This window comes from Pollachius pollachius, assembly GCF_949987615.1.
Source record: "Pollachius pollachius genome assembly, chromosome: 10".
In the NCBI taxonomy this organism is placed as follows: Eukaryota; Metazoa; Chordata; class Actinopteri; order Gadiformes; family Gadidae; genus Pollachius; species Pollachius pollachius.
The window spans coordinates 14,031,453-14,049,869 of record NC_136943.1 but is presented as its reverse complement, the minus strand read 5'-3'; the positions used below and the strand labels follow the sequence as shown (position 1 = coordinate 14,049,869).

The window sequence follows — 18,417 nt, the reverse complement described above, 5'->3', positions numbered from 1 at the left end:
AAAAAGAGTGCATGTCCGGGCAAAAGAGGACGTCTGGTTACCTTACGTACGGGGAACCCATTTGATTCCTGACTGTTCTGATGTTAAATAGTGGCACAAATTGGTGGGGGCTGTACTGGTAATTTCTCTGCGTGAGAAATACGAAGTGGAGCATGTGAGTGTGTGCATGGGTTGAATTGCGCGTGTCTCACGCCGAATGCATGAGTCTTGAGAGCCTAGTATACAGTACATTCACATTGTTAACAGGAAAAAGACTGTGGCCAAACCTTGTCCATAACCTTTATGTAAATGTGAACAAGTTTTGTTTCAATAGAAGAAAAAAAATCTGACTGCTTGCAAAACACCTTCAGCTGACATGATAGTTGGGGGAATTAAGCACATAAATAGGTAATTTCGCGCAAATTCATCTAAAAGCGCCAAATTTGGCACAGATCAGGTCAGGTCAGGTCATACTGAAATGATTTAGCTAGGGCGCCGAAGCCAGCGACACTCGGGGCCAAGATGGCGGCAAAATCCAATATGGCCGCTGCCCGAAAAGGGTTCAGACTATAGCTTTTGATCCACATGAGCTACAAATACAAACTTCTTTTTTAGCTAAATTGATCATGGGAAACACATAGGAATGTTTATATTTATGATCCAGTATATCTGGACCCCCTTAATCCTCAAATCCAATATGGCCACCACCTGAAAAGGGATTCGGCTGCATATTTTGAACCAGATGAGATGCAAATGTAAGGTTGATATATATTTCACCTTTTCTGGCTATGGGAAACACAAAACAAAATTTATATTCATGATTGGGTATAGATGGACCCCCAAATCCAATCTGGCTACTGTTTGAAAAAGGGTTTTGACTACAAATTTCTAACCAAATAAGCTACAAATGAAAACTTAACGTCTATTTAGTTTTGTTTACCATGACACACACAGAAATGCTTACATTTGTGATTGCCTGTGTTTAGACCCCACATTTGCATTTACAAGACAACAACTACTTGATAATTCATACTTTCCTAATATTCCCACCAATTTTCTAATTGAGAATATAGGAAAGGCATACATGAGGGAGTGTCAGAATTCCAGCATAGACTTGGGCAATATTGATCAAATATTGAGAATACTAGTTGACTGTATGGACTGTGGTGGAGCAGGCAGAGCAAGCATCGATAGCTACCGGCACAAACTAAAATAAAGCGAATAATAAATAAATAAATAACACGATTCCCTGTAGCAAATTAAAACTTACTCCAGAAACAAGACTTTCAGCATTAGCCTCCATGGCGATAGAAAGGGACTGAAACGCACAGATAAACTGTACAGCAGTGTAATCCAACTCTTCTTGAGGAAAGAAAGGAGGATAGACTTTGCATACAAATAATCAGTAGTTTTGGTGAGTAATGCATTTTATTTAAACGTTTTAACATTTTTGTCATTTAATTAGGATGATATTGACGTTTCTGCTAGAGATGATGTATGTATGGCAGCTGTGGCTACAGTGAAAATAGACTTGTTGAATTGTCCTACTTGGGTTTCTTGCTTTAGTAATAGCATTCTTTCTTTCTACATCAGATACCTATCTGTTTTGCAACGCCCTGTTAAACTGCATTTCTGTGTAATATTGATGGTTTCTATAGCCGTGGAGTCATTATGATGGCATAAAGAGGTGGATTAGTTCATGTAGGACACCAGTGAAGGCCCAAGTGTGAAATGCCATCATCCCCGCCACTGCAAGTAAGTCATCTGTATTTTCCTTTTCAATAGATGTATTTGTGTCAATCAATATTCTAATGTAAGCCTAATATCAATCTCATAAAGTGAATTTTCCTACCAGGTCTTGGGGAGCCAATCTTGCTGCATGTCATTGGTGCATGACGATGGAAAGGAGGGGATTGACCACTGCTAGAAGTTGTGTCACCAATATGGCCTCTACCTCTGGTAGGAATGTTACCAGCAGCAACATCAACTGGGACTTATGCTGCCTATGCCGACAAGAAGCTAATGAACCACTGCAAACACCCAAAGAGGAAGGATGTTGATCATTAGAAAGGGATCTAAAAGCTTTCCTCAATGTTGCTAATGTTCTCCCTTCTTCTGTGAATTTAACTATTGATCAGCTGAATAATGGATCAGGTATCGCAGAAACACTAAAAACACATAAAAAGCAGATACAAGAATATTCCTGCCTCTTGCACATGCTGGGGCCAATGGCCATAAAACGGCATTTGTCCGGACTGTCGATGGCGATGTTGTCATCCACTTCTTCAACACACTGGGACGCACAGTGCTCTGGATCGGCTTTTCAGCTGGAAAAAACTATAGGGACATTCCTGCTCATGAAATCAGCAAGAATCTTGGTCCCCAGAAGTCACTGGCATTACCACTCTTCCACGCTTTAACAGGCTGTGACACAACCTCAGCATTCCTGGACCATGAGAAAAAGAGTGCATGGGCAGCTTTGTAGGCAACACCAGATCTCACAGAATCCCTGGTTACCCTCACCTCGGACCCTGAACAGATCAACAATGACGTCCATGTCCAAAGACTGGAGTGTATGGTTGTCATCATGTACACCAAGACTTGTGGTTCCAGCTGCGTAGATGAAGCTAGACATCACCTTTTCTCAAATGGTACCAAGTCTCTCGAGAACCTGCCTCCCACCAAAGCTGCACTGATACAGCCCATTAAAAGAGCACTGCTGCAGGCTTCTACTGGAATCAGGCAACTGCTGTCCAGCAAGATATCCCAGAGTTCAATGCATTGGGATGGTATCGGGACTCTATGAGCAAGACTTGGGAACCTTACTGGACTAATCTCGGAGACGCCAGTAAAGCCTGCACCATTCTCCTCCACTGTGGCTGCAAGAAAGCATGTAGAGGGCACTGCAAGTGCTGTAAAGCCGGAGTTTGTTGGACTTCTATATGTGCATGTGAGGGTGCTTGTACAAACAATGATGGTAGAGACGATGAGTGATCCAGTGATTGTTATTGATAATGTTAATTCATGTGATTGTTTTTTATGTAATTGCTGTTTTTTTGTTATGATAAGCACACCTTTAAGAGTTTTGGACAAATTTACTATATTATTCTTTAAACAATTTGACATATAATAAATATTGCCTTGCAGTAATAGTTGTGTCTTATCCTTTCATATATGATTACACTTTGGATGTATTCACCTGTGGTACACTGAAAGTATTTCACTTTTATATGGAAATTAATCAACATTGAGAATAACCTTCAAAGTTGTGGTAAAAAAGGATTTTCAACCACAGTCTTGAAAGAATACTGGTAACAGACTTACACAAGCATAACTATAAAAATGCCCATGGACTTCCTGTGGTCTATAAACATAAAATAGACACCACATCCTCATTTGTAGCGCATTTGGTTAAACAATTTGTAGCCAAGACCCGTTTTCAGATAGCAGCCATATTGAATGTAGGGAATTTGGGGGGTCCTGATATACCCAATCATAAATGTAAGTATTCCAATGGGTTTCCTATGGTCAAAAAAGGTAAAATAGACATCAAGTTTGTACTTGTATCTCATCTGGTTTAAAAGCTATGGACGAATCCCTTTCAGGCGGCGGCCATACTGGATTTGGCAGCCATCTTGGTATCAGGGACCATTGGCTCGGGCGCCCTGGCTAAATCATTTCAGTATGCCCTCAGCTATATCTGTGCCAAATTTGGTGCATGTAGATGAATTTGCGCGAACAATGGGGTGTAAGGCTCCATACTACAGCCAAAACTGCTTTTTTGGACAGCGGCCATGTTGGAATTGGAGGAATAAGGGGTCCAGATGCACCAGGTCATAAATATTAACATTCCTATGTGTTTCCCATGAGCAATTAAGCTGAAAAACTATAAAGTTTGTATTTGTTACTCGTGGTTCAAAAGTTATGGCTGGAACCCTTTTCAGGCAGCGGCCATATTGGATTTGGCCGCTATCTTGGCCCCAAGGGTCACTGGCTCCGGCCCCCTAGCTAAATCATTTCAGTATGACCTGAGCTACATCTGTGCCAAATTTGGCGCTTTAAGATGAATTTGCGCGAAAATGTGCTTAATTCCCCCCACTATCACAGCTTCTTTGCATGATGAATAACCGATAATATCGCCAACAGTGTTTCAGGAAGCTGATGAAGTATAGGAGCGTGAGAGGGCCACAAAGCTCTAAACAAGATACCCTTTTTCAGGTAGGAATGGCCGTAAGTCAACACCTACTTCAGAGGCTGAGTATGCGCCATGGAGGAAGTGAGACAGGGGTGGCGGGATTGGTGAGGAGGAGAGGGTGAAAGTGAAGTTAATAAATGAATAAAGTCCAGTCGGATCATCGTCTGATGGGAGTCCTGCTCTCGCCGTGTGTCCTATCATTAGAGCGCTCCCCATCACAGCGTGTAATTATGTTGCTACGCCAGAAGAGGGATCCTCGGGTCCTTCTATCTCTCCTCACGCAGAAGGGGGCGCCACAATAAGCCGTCCCAAATCCAATTAAAGAGCACCGCCTGATCTCCCTGTATATACCACACACTCGGCCCCCCGGTGGTCCCAGGTGGTCCCTCCCTCTCTCTCTCTCTCTCTCTCTCCCTCTCTCTCTCTCTCTCTCTCTCTCTCTCTCTCTCTCTCTCTCTCTCTCTCTCTGAGAACAACATGGATCTCCAGAATAGTTGTGCCTCACCTGCTGCCCTCAACTCATGAGCTAATTTGCGCCCTTGGCCTTCACTCTTTGTGATAATTGTGAGCACCAGTGGTCTACAATGCACCTCGTGAGCTTTACCTTTGTTATGGTACCTTAGAAATGGTTGTGGTATTTAGAAAGCACTTTGATATCTAGGGCCCTATCTTGCATCCAGCCAATTGACTTTCTTCACCGACGCATGTGTCATTGCTAGTTTGCAACTGGCGCGGAGCGTTCTTTCCCTCCACAGGCACGCGCCGCTAAATTAGGGAATGATCTTGCGCTCCAAGGGGCGGTTCAGCGAAAGGAGGAGGCGTGTTATGGCGCAAACGTTCCCTGGTGCTATTTTGCCGTTTCAGAAAACAATTCCGCCACAAACCAGGAAATACCTGGTTTAAAGTCGGTGGTGCGTTGTTCAGATGCTATTTTAAGGGCACATGCATAATGTTGATTGTGCACCTCGCGCATACACTTTGCTTCTCTCATCTACCTAGCCACACATTCTTGGTAAATTATTTGGGAAAGAACAGCTGATACAGAAGTAATAAGTTTTACTTTTAAATCAATGCATCTGCAAACACCGTACAGCAAACACATATTTTCTTAACACAGACATCGTGTACAAGCCCATAACTTTTAGGTTTGATGAGTATTTGATCGTGAGAAAACATTGTTTTACCGCGAGTGAGTGTTAAAAAGAATGAATGAATGCCGGCGCGCGTGTGTATGTGTTAAATAATTAATGAATGCGGGCGCGCGTGTGTGCATCAATCTGTTTAAACACACGCAAACTAAACACGTAACGCATAATACAGCCCATGGCAATGTATATTAACGGGGGGACGCATGCATATTAGGAACACAAGTCGATAACGATAATGCATACAATACTGGTAAGAAACAATGTTTGTTAATGTATATCATTAAATAGAACCACAGTATCATATGTGTGTTAAGTTTCTTTGCCTAAATTTATTTGAGGACTCAGTATTTCTGAAGTTGTGGAAGAAAATAGTATTCCATTTGTGAAATAGGCCATATTATTTGGCCATAAACTGAGCCAAGTTTAAAATTCATGTGGTCATGTATTTGTCTCATCGGAGACTGCAAACGCGTAAGAGTCATTTATCCGCCGGTATAATAGCAACATCACCATAGAACCGCCCACAAAGCTACTTGCATTTGGCACTTCTCACTTGCGTTTCAGACTGTTAAAATATGGCCCCTAGTGTCGTTCACTCTACCGTGAACAGCAAATAAAATAAAATACCAGGCCTGTATTTGTCATTCCTAAGTCTGCTCTGCACTCTGGTTGTTTTTTGATACAAGGTCGGACAGCACTCTCACTCTTGTTATTGTAGCTATCCCAATTTAAATTGTTTGATTTTATTATTCTAATTCCCAATTGTAAGTTGCTTGAATAAATGTTTTTTTTTTTTTAAGTATTTGAATAATGTGTGTGGTTGTTTATGTAACTAAGTCCACACAAATGTAACTTTGGTGGGAAACAGTTAGTTTTTACTTTACATACACGGAGCCCCATACACGGACTGTGGTATTGTCTAGCAATGCCAGGGCTAAGAGTTTGATTCCAACTGGTTCCCCCATGCCATGAATATATGCGCTCGTTGTTATGTAAGACACTTTGGCAAAAAGCATCCACCTAATAAAGAGAATGAATAAAAATGAATTTTATTCATTCATTGAACAATTAATTGTTTCAGTACTGTTTTATGACTAGTGGCTTGATTTCCTACCAGGTTAAAGGTTAGTTCAAGAGCTCCTAGAACAATAACACCATGTGATCTAGAGAAGGAAACACTTATGATAGTGCATTAACATTCATGACAAACCTCTTGGGAGGGCAGATAAGTGAGGGAACACAGAGAGAACAAGGTCACAGCCAGAGGAGGAGGAGTAAAGCATAATATAATATAATAAATACGAGATAGAGTGAGGCAGTAATCTGGGCTTGTCCATGCCTAACAAGACAGCCCGTGGCCTAGATACCAGAGATACTTTGCTGTGCTGGTCCGGGCTAAGGCAAGATCATCTTCGCCTCTTCTGTCCAGCAAGACACTCAACAGGCTGAGCTCATGATTGGCTATGTAAGACACTGCACTGAAAGTTCTTTCATTTACTGAATAAATAAAAAGAAAAATCAATATGATCTGATTCTGGTTTATTTTTGGAGGATTGGATATTTTGAGGCTTAATTGAATTTTGTTCAAGTTCACATTTGATGATTACATTTTTTTAAAAGCTTTGGGTTTTCTCATGAAAGCTTCCTTCATCTCCTTTCCCTTCCCTCCCATCCCCACCATCCTTCCCATCCTCCTCTCCCCTCCTAACCTCTCCTCTCCCCTCCCCCCTCTCCTAACCTCTCCCCTCCCCTTCCCCCTCTCCTCTCCCCTCCTAACCTTTCCTCTCCCCTCCCCCCTCTGCTCTTATCCACCTCTCCAATCCTAACCGGTCATCCCCCCACCACCTAACCTCTCCTCTTCCCCCCCGCTAACCTATTCTCTACCCCCCTAACCTTTTCTCTCCCCCCTAAACTATTCTCTCCCCCCCAACCTATTCTCTCCCCTCCTAACCTCTCCTCCTCCCCCCTAACCTATTCTCTCCCCCCCTAATCTATTCTCTCCCTTCTTACCTATTCTCCCCCCTCCTAACACATTTTCTCCCCTCCTAACCTTTTCTCTCCCCCCCCTAACCTATTCTCTCCCCTCCTAACCTATTCTCTCTCCTCCTAACATATTCTCTCTCCTCCTAACATATTCTCTCCCCTCCTAACCTATTCTCTCCCCTCCTAACCTATTCTCTCCCCTCCTAACCTATTCTCTCCCCCCCAACCTATTCTCTCTCCTCATAACCTATTCTCTCCCCTCCTAACCTATTCTCTCCCCTCCTAACCTATTCTCTCTCCTCCTAACCTATTCTCTCCCCTCCTAACCTATTCTCTCCCCTCCTAACCTATTCTCTCTCCTCCTAACCTATTCTCTCCCCTCCTAACATATTCTCTCTCCTCCTAACCTATTCTCTCCCCTCCTAACCTATTCTCTCCCCTCCTAACCTATTCTCTCTCCTCCTATGCTATTCTCTCCCCTCCTAACCTATTCTCTCCCCTCCTAACATATTCTCTCCCCTCCTAACCTATTCTCTCTCCTCCTAACCTATTCTCTCCCCTCCTAACCTATTCTCTCCCCTCCTAACATATTCTCTCCCCTCCTAACCTCTCCTCTATGCAATAAGAAAGGAACCATGTGTTTGTGAGTTGGAAAATCTGTGCGCAATCGAGAGATAAAGATAGAGGGAGAGAGAGAGGAAGAAAAAGGAGAATGAGTGTGACAGAGAGAAAAAGAGAGAGAGAGGGGGGGGTAAATGTACCTAGGCTCAGGAGCAGTGTGTGAACATTATTATGACAGCTGAGATCATGCTTCACTGGTCCAATCTTCAGAACACATGAAGCACCCAATGTCAACAAGCACAGTATTCGGTGTGTGTATGTGCATATGTGTGTGTGTGCACACGTGCATGTGTGTGTGTGTCTGAGCATGCATTTTGTGTGTTTGTGTGTGTGCATGCGTTCACCTTGTGCCCGCCTGTGTGCGTGCTTCCATGTGAGGCAGAGATTACAGGCTTCCCTGACATCATTCTACATTCTCACACAAACCCACACTGTATGTAGGTTTTTAATTTCCTGTTAGTCTGAGCATTTGATCCATACGTACACCACACTCTCTCTTTACGTGACTGACTCTGTCTCTCTCTCTCTCTCGCTCCCTATCTGTCTCTTTCTCTCTCTCTCTGTGGTCTCCTGTATATAGTACTCGTTCTGTGTATATCCTAGATCAAACTGTGAAATGCCAATGTAACGTTACGGAAGAAAGATCTATCTGCAACAAACTAAACAACAAGACCCCCTTTCCAAACAGTGTCAGTCCCTCTAGAATCCCCAGCACGGGAGGTTTCTACAAGAGTCTACAAATCATGTGTAACAACCGCTTTACAAATCGTCTGCGCATATCGGTATGTACAAGTCCCAGTCACGTATCAATGACATAAGCAACACCCAGGAACCCAAGCTGTCACAGGGATGAAGAAATACTCCCGAAAGGGATTTTGGAGTGCCTCAAAAGCAGTACAAGTTCACAAAAGGTTCAAGATGGATTAATGGTGAATTTACGATCCATGATGACATTACACGATTCATTTATTTTTGCTCTTTAAACATTGAGTGTTTTCAGGGAAAGTTTAAGAGAACAATTCGGGGGCTGTGTCCTCAGTTATACAGAATAAAAGAGAAGAAGAGAGATACCATGAGAGAGACACACACAGGGTAGAGATGCAAGGAGGACATAGTTGAGTAAAGAGAAGAAGAAAGAAAGAAGGAGAGAGACGGAGAGAAAAGGAGAGAGTGGAGGACAAAGAGCTAGAGAGAATGTAAGATAAACAGATAGATAAAGATGGAGTTCGAGCGGGAAGGAGAGAAAAGGAGACAGAATGAGAGAGTGAGGAAGTGAGAGGGATAGAAAAGGAGGGATAATGAGAGAGAAAACAGAATAAAGGAGACAGATAAGAAGAAACTAAAGGAGAGAGAGAGACCAGGACAAAAACAGGAAGTAGAGAAAAAATGAAGAGGGAGAGAGAGAGAGAGAGAGAGAGAGAGAGAGAGAGAGAGAGAGAGAACAAGAGAGATGAAGACAGAGAGTGCAGAGAGTGAGGATCGGATCAAGAGAGAGATGGAGAGAGGGATGAACAGAGAAAGAGACGGGTTGTTGTGACCCACCTTGGGCAGCGAGGCTCTTGAACCGGAGCTCTGGGTGGTCATGGTGAGCACGGTGGTGATGCCCAGGCCCACGCGGGCAGGCGCGGCGTCCATGTTGATCCAGAAGGACACCCAGGACAGGATGACGATGAGCAGGGAGGGGATGTACATCTGGATCAGGTAGTAGCCCATTTGGCGCTCCAGGTGAAAGCGGGCCTCGATGCAGGTGAACTTACCTGGAGGGAGATGGAGAGGGACATGATTAGAATATTGTTTTACAATGCTGTTTGCTTGTGTGTGTGTGTGTGTGTGTGTGTGTGTGTGTGTGTGTGTGTGTGAGAGAGAGAGAAAGAGAGAGAGAGAGAGAGTGAGTGAGTGTCAATATGAAACATTTAAACACAGTTTAATCAGAGCTGTCCTGCCTGATATCTGGTGCCGGTATGACTTCAAGGGGAAAGTAAAAGATGGAAACCACACCTATTGTTTGAGAACTATAATACACATCAACCATAACACGCTAAAAGAACCCACGACCAGAGCCTTCGGCAGCTGACTTTGCTTGTATGCAGTTTGTAGGACAGTTACCTCCGCCCCCCCCGGCTCTGTGATGTCATGCGATGGGGCGGGGCAACGAGCTAACGAGATGGCCCAAGAATCCATTTAATCAAGAGCGATCAATGGAGGGCCAACTCATCAATTAGAATGAACCCATGATGGAGGAGAGGAGAGGAGAGGGGGGGGGGTGGGAGAGGCAAGTACAAGAAAAAAGAGGAGAGAAACAGAGAGGGGCGAGGAAAGAGGAGGGAAGGGGTGGAGGAGAGGGCAGATTAGAAGAGAAGAGATGAGTAGTGAAGCAGACATACATATGGAGAAGATTCAAAGGTAAAAAAAATAAATAAAATAAATGGCAGGGAAAAAAGAAGAGAAGAGAGGAGAGGGGAGGAGGGGAGAGGAGAGCATATACGCATACACACACACACGCTGTAGACCACTACAGCGTGTGTGTGTCTGTGTGAGTGTGTGTGTGTGTGTGTTTGATTAATAGCTGTGGTACACTTCAGAGCTTTTAAGTGCTGTCCATATTTCCCATCAGATAAGAAGAGAGAAATTATTCACGGTGCCCTGCCTCAGAGTGTGTTTGTGTGTGAGTGCGTGTGCATGCGTGCAAGTGTGTGTTGGTGTGCGTACACATTTGATAAAAGCTAGATAAATAGACAGGAAGGAGCTTCCTGGCAGAGCTGCAGTGTCCTCATGACTACAATCAGCACTTCATCCAGTCCCTTTACCAGAGGACAGAAATAAAAGAGAGGCAGGCGGAGCAAGGTAGAGAGAGGGAAAAAGAGGTCTAAAGAGGAAGAGAGAGGTGTAAAGAGGAAGAGAGAGGTGTAAAGAGAAAGAGAGAGGTGTAAAGAGGAAGAGAGAGGTGTAAAGAGGAAGAGAGGTGTAAAGAGGAAGAGAGGTGTAAAGAGGAAGAGAGAAGTGTAAAGAAGGAGAGAGAGGTGTAAAGAGGAAGAGAGAGGTGTAAAGAAGAAGAGAGAGGTGTAAAGAGGAAGAGAGAAGTGTAAAGAAGAAGAGAGAGGTGTAAAAAGGAAGAGAGAAGTGTAAAGAGGAAGAGTGAGGTGTAAAGAGGAAGAGAGAAGTGTAAAGAGGAAGAGAGAAGTGTAAAGAGGAAGAGAGAGGTGAGAAGAAGAAGAGAGAGGTGTAAAGAAGAGAGAGGTGTAAAGAGGAAGAGAGAGGTGTAAAGAGGAAGAGAGAGGTGTAAAGAAGAAGAGAGAGGTGTAAAGAGGAAGAGAGAAGTGTAAAGAGGAAGAGAGAGGTGTAAAGAAGAAGAGAGATGTGTTAAGAGGAAGAGAGAGGTGTTAAGAGGAAGAGAGAGGTGTAAAGAGGAAGAGAGAGGTGTAAAGAGGAAGAGAGAGCTGTAAAGAGGAAGAGAGAGGTGTAAAGAAGAAGAGAGATGTGTTAAGAGGAAGATGGAGGTGTTAAGAGGAAGAGAGAGGTGTAAAGAGGAAGAGAGAGGTGTAAAGAGGAAGAGAGAGCTGTAAAGAGGAAGAGAGGTGTAAAGAGGAAGAGAGAGGTGTAAAGAAGAAGAGAGAGGTGTAAAGAGGAAGAGAGAAGCGTAAAGAGGGAGAGAGAGGGAGGAAGAGAAGGAGAAAGAGGTAGAGATAATGGAAGCAATAAAGAAAGAGGGAGAGAGAAGGAAGGGGGAGTGTGAGAGAAAAAGAAGAGAGTGGGAGAGAGGGCAGGCTATAGGGGCGACAGAGAGGGAGAGGTTGAGGTAAAAAGAGGGAGAGAGAGAGAGAGAGAGAGAGAGAGAGAGAGAGAGAGAGAGAGAGAGAGAGAGAGAGAGAGAGAGAAGTAGAGCAGAAACAAGAGCAAGGCAATCTTTGCTCTTTTCAAACCATGACTAGAGCTAATAAATCGAAGAAAAGCGACACCTTAATCCCGTCTTAATGCCTGATTGGGGAGCAGGGAGGGTAGACTGTGTGTGTGTGTGTGTGTGTGTGTGTGTGTGTGTGTGTGTGTGTGTGTGTGTGTGTGTGTGTGTGTGTGTGTGTGTGTGTGTGTGCGTGCTAGCGTAAATGCACTGACCCAGAAGAATAAAAGGCCAGCCGTGAGTGACGGGGAGAGAGAGAGAAGAGAGAGAGAGAGAGAGAGAGAGAGAGATGGGAGTCAATAAGAGATAGATTTCTTCAGCCAAAGGATGGATCATAGAGGAGAGGAAAGAATGGTTTGGGAGAGAGTAGAGCATGCAGAAGGATGGAAGGAGGGAGGGAAGGGAGAGGAGGGCAGAGGAGGAAGAAACAGAAGATAGTAGGGGAGGGGAGGAGCTGTACAAGGGCTTGATATTATTGTTACTGGATTTAAAGCTAATATATGTTAGTGATTTTGAACAACAGGCAGAGAGTCCAGAGACCTACCGATTAAACAACATAACGAAGAGACAGGGAGAGAGAGATGATGGAATTAAAATGCAAACACAGAACAATAGATGGTGAGATTACGTGATGGAATGATAGAAAGGGAGGACACTGATGTGGTTTTCATGTCTATGTGTGTGTGTCCATGAGTGTTTTAGTGTGTTCCTATTTCTGTATGTGAATGTGTGTGTGCGTGTGTGTGTTTGTCTGTGTGTGTGTGTGTGTGTGTGTGTGTGTGTGTGTGTGTGTGTGGGTGTGGGTGTGTGTGTGTGTGTGCATTTATCTATGGATTATAAGAGCTGTGTGTAGGCTCCTGATCAGGAGGTGGGGCTGTGTCACGCATACACCAGTCCTTCATTGCCATGGCGACAGGAATTGTCAACATTTGTGATTTATGGAGCTGACCAATCAGTGATCTGCTGCCACCACAGATTAACACCTCCCCCAGCAGGAGAGGAGATAACCCTTCATTTTGATCGTTTTTTGTTATTCCTTTTCTTTTCCTTGTTTTTGAGAAATATTTTTTTTGGAGATTCTTAATAACCCAAATATAAATGCAATCTAAATGTTACGTAAATTAAAATACCAGATTCCTTTCTTTTCAGGTTTTTAGAGCTGGAAGTGAATGTCACATTCAGCGCGTGTCACATTTCATGTGTTGTTCAGAAAGAATCGTACAAACTTCCCTGATTTCTGAAACATTAGTCTTTGTACAAACCTATGTTGTAGGTTGTATTTTACAAACCATGGGTGCACCATTTGGACCTCACCTGTGTTGTAGTGCTTGGTGCAGTAGCGCAGATCCTTCTCCTCCTTCAGGAGGAACTGAGGTAAGGTGAGGCCGTCGGCCACCTGCACCGCTCCCTTCTCATCCCACTCAAAGATCAGGTCGTTCATAGTATAGCCAACTAGTGGACAGATAGGCAGGTAGGCAGACAGACAGTCAAACAGACAGACAGAAAGGCAGATAGGCAGCCAGATAGACAGAGGCAGACAGACGAACAGAGAGAGTTAAGTGATCGAAGAAATACAGCCGCACTACATTGTGGGCTTTGCTCCGTTAAAACCATGAAATAATAATAATATTAATAATAATATTAATAATAATAATAATAATAATAATACCAATACATTTATTTTGTGAAGTCCTTTTCATAACACACTTTAAAACAGTAATAAAATCACATTAAAACACAGTTTAAGAAAGCAGCATGGATATCAGGATTTTATAGAATAAAAGAGAATTGGGACAGAAAAACAAGACTTTATGACAAAACATGTAAAATATAATTATTATTCTTGCATGTGTCTCGCGAGAAATATGAGATGAGATTCGTGCTCTGCATGCTTAAGGCTTAAGGGCATGAACATTCTATAGCTTTATGATATTTCTTTCCATCTCTCCGTTTTAACTAACAATATTATGAACTTACCTTATAACTGAGTCTTGTGTATGTGTGTGCAGGCATGTGTGCGTGTGTCTGTGTGTTTGTGTCCTTGCAAGTGTGTGTGCATGTACTTGTAAGTAAGTGTGTGTGTGTGTGTGTGTGTGTGTATGTGTGTGTGTGTAAGTGTGTGTAGGGGTGTGGGTGATCTCCGGCGTGTGTTCGTATGTATGTGCAGGCATGTGTATGCATCCATGTGTTTGTGTGTGTGTGTGTGTGTGTGTCCTAGTGAGTGTGTGCATGTATGTGCTTGTAATTGTGTGTGTGTGTGTGCGTGTGTGTATGTGTGTGTCTGTGTGTCTGTGTGTGTGTGTGTGTCTGTATGTGTTTGTATGTGTGTTTTTGTGTGCAGGCGGCCAGTGTAAATCATCACACATCTCATCAGGCTGCCTGTTCAGCCACAACCTCATCCATCTCCCAGAGACCAGCACACAATAAATACTGTGTGTGTGTGTGTGTGTGTGTGTGTGTGTGTGTGTGTGTGTGTGTGTGTGTCTGTCTGTGAGTGTTATTAAACTGCTGGACTTGCATTTGTGTGTATATATATGTCCGTGTGTGTGCACTAGTTTGTGATGTCTATGTGGCTCATGCATTTCTGTGTTGCTACCTTTGTTTTGGAATTATACGGTAAGAATGACATTTCTTTATAAATATGGTTGTAATAATGAATGCATGCATGCATGTGTGTATACATACAGCTCTCCAGTTGCATGATGCAGGTCTGCACGTCCATCGGGAAGTTCTTCAGATCCATGGGACAGGCTAGAATCAATGTTATTCTGGAAACACACACACACACACACACACCCACACACACACCCACACACACACCCACACACACACACACACACACACACACACACACACACACACACACACACACACAGACACGCAGCAGCAGGATTACCTAGGGATTTGGTATTCTCTTGCAGCTGGCGGCAGAATGCACTGTATCACCTGAACTCTGACATATCATACATTTTATATATAAGCTGCTATACAGCCCTGAATGCAATATTCACATATATTCAGAACACAGTTCTGTAGCTGTGGGACCACAGGGCGCTCTAATGGGTACAACACGTCTAAGATAAACTTCCGACATCGACAAAAGTCTAAACCGACAAGATATCCCGTTTTCGTGCTTTGGTCCTTAAATATCGGTTGGAAGTAACGGTTGGTTAAACCCGTTGAGTGGATCCTTCGCTCACACAACCGCAGACATAGATAGATTATTTGTTGCTATGGTAACTCATAGAATCAGTCGGGCAAAATGGTCATTAATCTTGTTTGTCTGCTGTAATTTATTCCTGTGCCCATAATGATTTGAAGCGAGCAGAGCAAACCAGGTTGAATACAAAGTTGTCGTAGCCGTAAGCTCTCTCGGCTAGGGGCTATGTTATTAAGTACCTACACATACGTATGGACAACAATGATTAATCATATCTGAAACTGTAAGGAGAGAACACTATTTACGCCTTGGGGTTCATTCCAAGGTGTAGCAGGGTTTGGTGCTACATGCTTATTTGCATGCTGGTAATTTAGGTCCTCCAAATACTTTTGATAACTTCTCCAACCAAATAACATCTAGAACAAGTATCATTACGCAGATGATCACCCTGTAAGCCTATATGTCTGCAAAATGAAATATATCTTGTAATAGTAGTTGGTTATCCTCAAAGACAGTCTCAAAGTCATTTGCAAATACATTTGCATTTAATGAGGCTGGCATTACCAGACATTTCCAGTCTAGCGATTTCACAGTTAGATTAATTCAATAAGTCATGCATTCAGAATCACCTGCCAAAAAACTGTGCATCAAATATTCATTTATTGTTAAATGTTGATGACGTGGAGAAAGTAATTTCTCAATTCATCTTCACTGGACATTTCAAACCTCTGGTCAACTTCCCAGTTTGAATGAGAATACTTTATCACGCTGGAACTGGGCGTCTTCCCAGATAGAAAATATAATTTCAGAACATTCCATTTGGTATTGATTTTAACATTTTACATTTGTCATATCATGGGCATGAAAAGCTTGGCTGCGTCTAGAATGACTCATCTCACTACTGTGTAAGATCATCAGAAGGGGACTTTTTTTTTCAGCGCCGAGGGGAAAAACTACATAGATGACTTTTGACTTTGAACTAAAGGTTGAACTAAAGAATGTTTTTGTTTTTCTTTACCAAAAGAATTGGAGCTTTGACCTTTTTTAACATTTTGTTTAATGTTGTGCTGCAACTAAATCGTGAGATGCCTGCTTTATGTCAGCATCGGGAGGAGACAAAGACAACGTTGTCCGCGTCTCCGTGCCGACGGCCCTGATAAACACCTGCCGCGCAGGGAATTCTTCCTGCGTATCAAGGCGCCGCCGCTCGGACACTTTAATATCCCCACAGTCTCTCCTGCCTCGCCAGTCGAGCCAGCCTCATTCTGATGGTGTCAACAAAATTAATACAGAGCGGAGGGGGGGCTCTGTCTCTCTCTCTCTCTCTCTCTCTCTCTCTCTGTCTGTCTGTCTGTCTGTCTGTCTGTCTGTCTGTCTGTCTGTCTGTCTGTCTGTCTCTCTGTCTCTCTGTCTCTCTCTCTCTCTCTCTCTCTCTCTCTCTCTCTCTCTCTCTCTCTCTCTCTCTCTCTCTCTCTCTCTCTCTCTCTCTCTCTCTCTCTCTCTCTCTCTCTCTCTCTCTCTCTCTCTCTCTCTCTCTCTCTCTCTCTCTCACTTCTTTTCCAACACTATTCATAAAGGACCTATTCCAATCGGGGACAACATGGCGAGGAGTGAGGAAAGGGGGCTGATAAACAGATCGAGGAGTAGGGGGGAAAGTAACATGGTGGAGTAGATTACCCCGGCTGTTAAGGGGCAGACCAGAGCGCTCTCCTCCTCCTCCTGCTCCTCTTCCTCCTCTCTCTTCCTCTTCCTCCTGCTCTCAGCAGAGGCAATAAAGCAAAGAGAGGAGGCAGAGGCAGCGCAGGCCGTTTGTCAGCCGCGGGCGGCTATAAACTGAGAGGGGGGAGGGAGGGAAGGAGGGAGGGAATGAGGAAGGGAAGGAGGGAGGGAGTGAGTGAGGGAGGGAGGGGCTTGGTTCTGGAGAACAAACTTCAAGTTAGAGGAAAATCTTTAGGAAAGGATAGGGAGATGAGGAATAGAGTGGATAAAGGAAATGATGAGGAGAGGAAGGGTAATAAAGGAGTTTGGAGGAGAGGGAGACGAGGGGAGAGGCGAGGAAAAGGAGAGGAGAGAAGGAGAGAACAGGATGAAAGACGAACACAGAGACGAACGAAGGAAGCGATGGTGGTAAACATTTCATTTAATCCTGTCATTCCCAAGGTCTAGTTTAGTTCACTCCCCTTCTCTCTCCCTCTCTCCTTTCTCTTTCTCTCTCCTCTCTCCTATTCTCCTCGTCTCTCCTTCTCCTGCCTTCTCTTCCCTTTCTTTCGCTCCTTTCTGCTTGAGTGTATCAAGGTGCAGCAAACTGTTCCCAATGCATCACCTACTTCTGCCTCCACAGCTGCGACGGTTGAGCGCCGAGAGTGTGCTTGCCGTGCACACGTTTCCCTACCGTATACTGTAGAGCACGTTGCCATTCTTGGAAATCCTCAGCAGCTTATTGTCCGTGGTGACCTCATGGAAGTTGGCGCCCTTCTCGTTGGCGAAGAACAGATCAGGCTTCCAGATGGAATCCAACATAGAGGGATCCAGGTCTAGGGAATCATCGGGGTACTCGCTGTAGGCCAGCCGAGGATCATTCCACTGCTGCCGCAGGAAGATGTTCACCCGGTAGTCCTACGGAGCACATTAAAATCGTCGTCATAGGAACCTCGTCTCTTACAGACAGGAAGACAAACGGTCTGCACAAACAGAAAAACACGACCACAACACACATATTAAACAAGACAATTTAGACTAATAGCATTGCCTTTTTCTCTGTTTTATTCTTCTATTGCAGGCACCTTAAGATTGTCTCATCAAAAAAATGCATCATCAAAAAAAATATTGTTATTATTACCACGCTCTGTAGGGCTGTAGGGCTGAGCCATACAGAAAAGTCAAATAACTGTAGTCACGGCGTGTGTCTCTACGCCAGCGGTTACATTTATGGTTCTGCATCGGGGATTCAGGGTTCTTCATTGTCCTTCAGCATTAACATAACAACCTCTTTAACAACTTGAAAGAGACTATTTTTGTCTCATATCTGTTGAAAGTTGCCAAAATTCGGTGACATCTGGTGATCTTTGCAATGTGACGATGATGTGCACACTGAATAACACATCAGCAAACCTTGCCTATAAGTCCTGTCTAGTTCATCATTACTGAACCAGAGAATGTAGCAGAAAAGACGAAGCGGTCTGTCGGTTTGCCCTGACTTGTAATTCTACATTTTTGGAGAGGTGGAAGCCAAACCGACGGCCCCTAAACCTGTGCTGCGGAGAGCCATATCGGATACGACGGCTACTTATCGAGGGAAAATAATACAGGCTTAACCCACAGAAACACTGAATGCGAAACAGGAGGAGGGAGAGAGAATAACCAGGCGAGGGATAGATGACTAAATGGATGGATGACTGGATGGGTGGAGAGATGAATACACCAAAAACACAGGCCG

General features: G+C 43.8%; 1 protein-coding gene across 1 annotated transcript in view; it reads right to left on the bottom strand.

Annotated features, from left to right (window-relative positions):
• The window catches only part of glra1 (glycine receptor, alpha 1), a gene marked incomplete at both ends in the record, with an annotated part of 77,856 nt that overhangs the window by 10,418 nt on the left and 49,021 nt on the right, over positions 1 to 18,417 (bottom strand). Inside the window, 4 exons of the mRNA XM_079745179.1 lie at positions 9,469 to 9,683; positions 13,136 to 13,273; positions 14,507 to 14,589; positions 17,374 to 17,597. Of these exons, the coding sequence (XP_079601305.1) occupies positions 9,469 to 9,683; positions 13,136 to 13,273; positions 14,507 to 14,589; positions 17,374 to 17,597 (660 nt within the window). The remainder of the gene's footprint in view (positions 1 to 9,468; positions 9,684 to 13,135; positions 13,274 to 14,506; positions 14,590 to 17,373; positions 17,598 to 18,417) is intronic.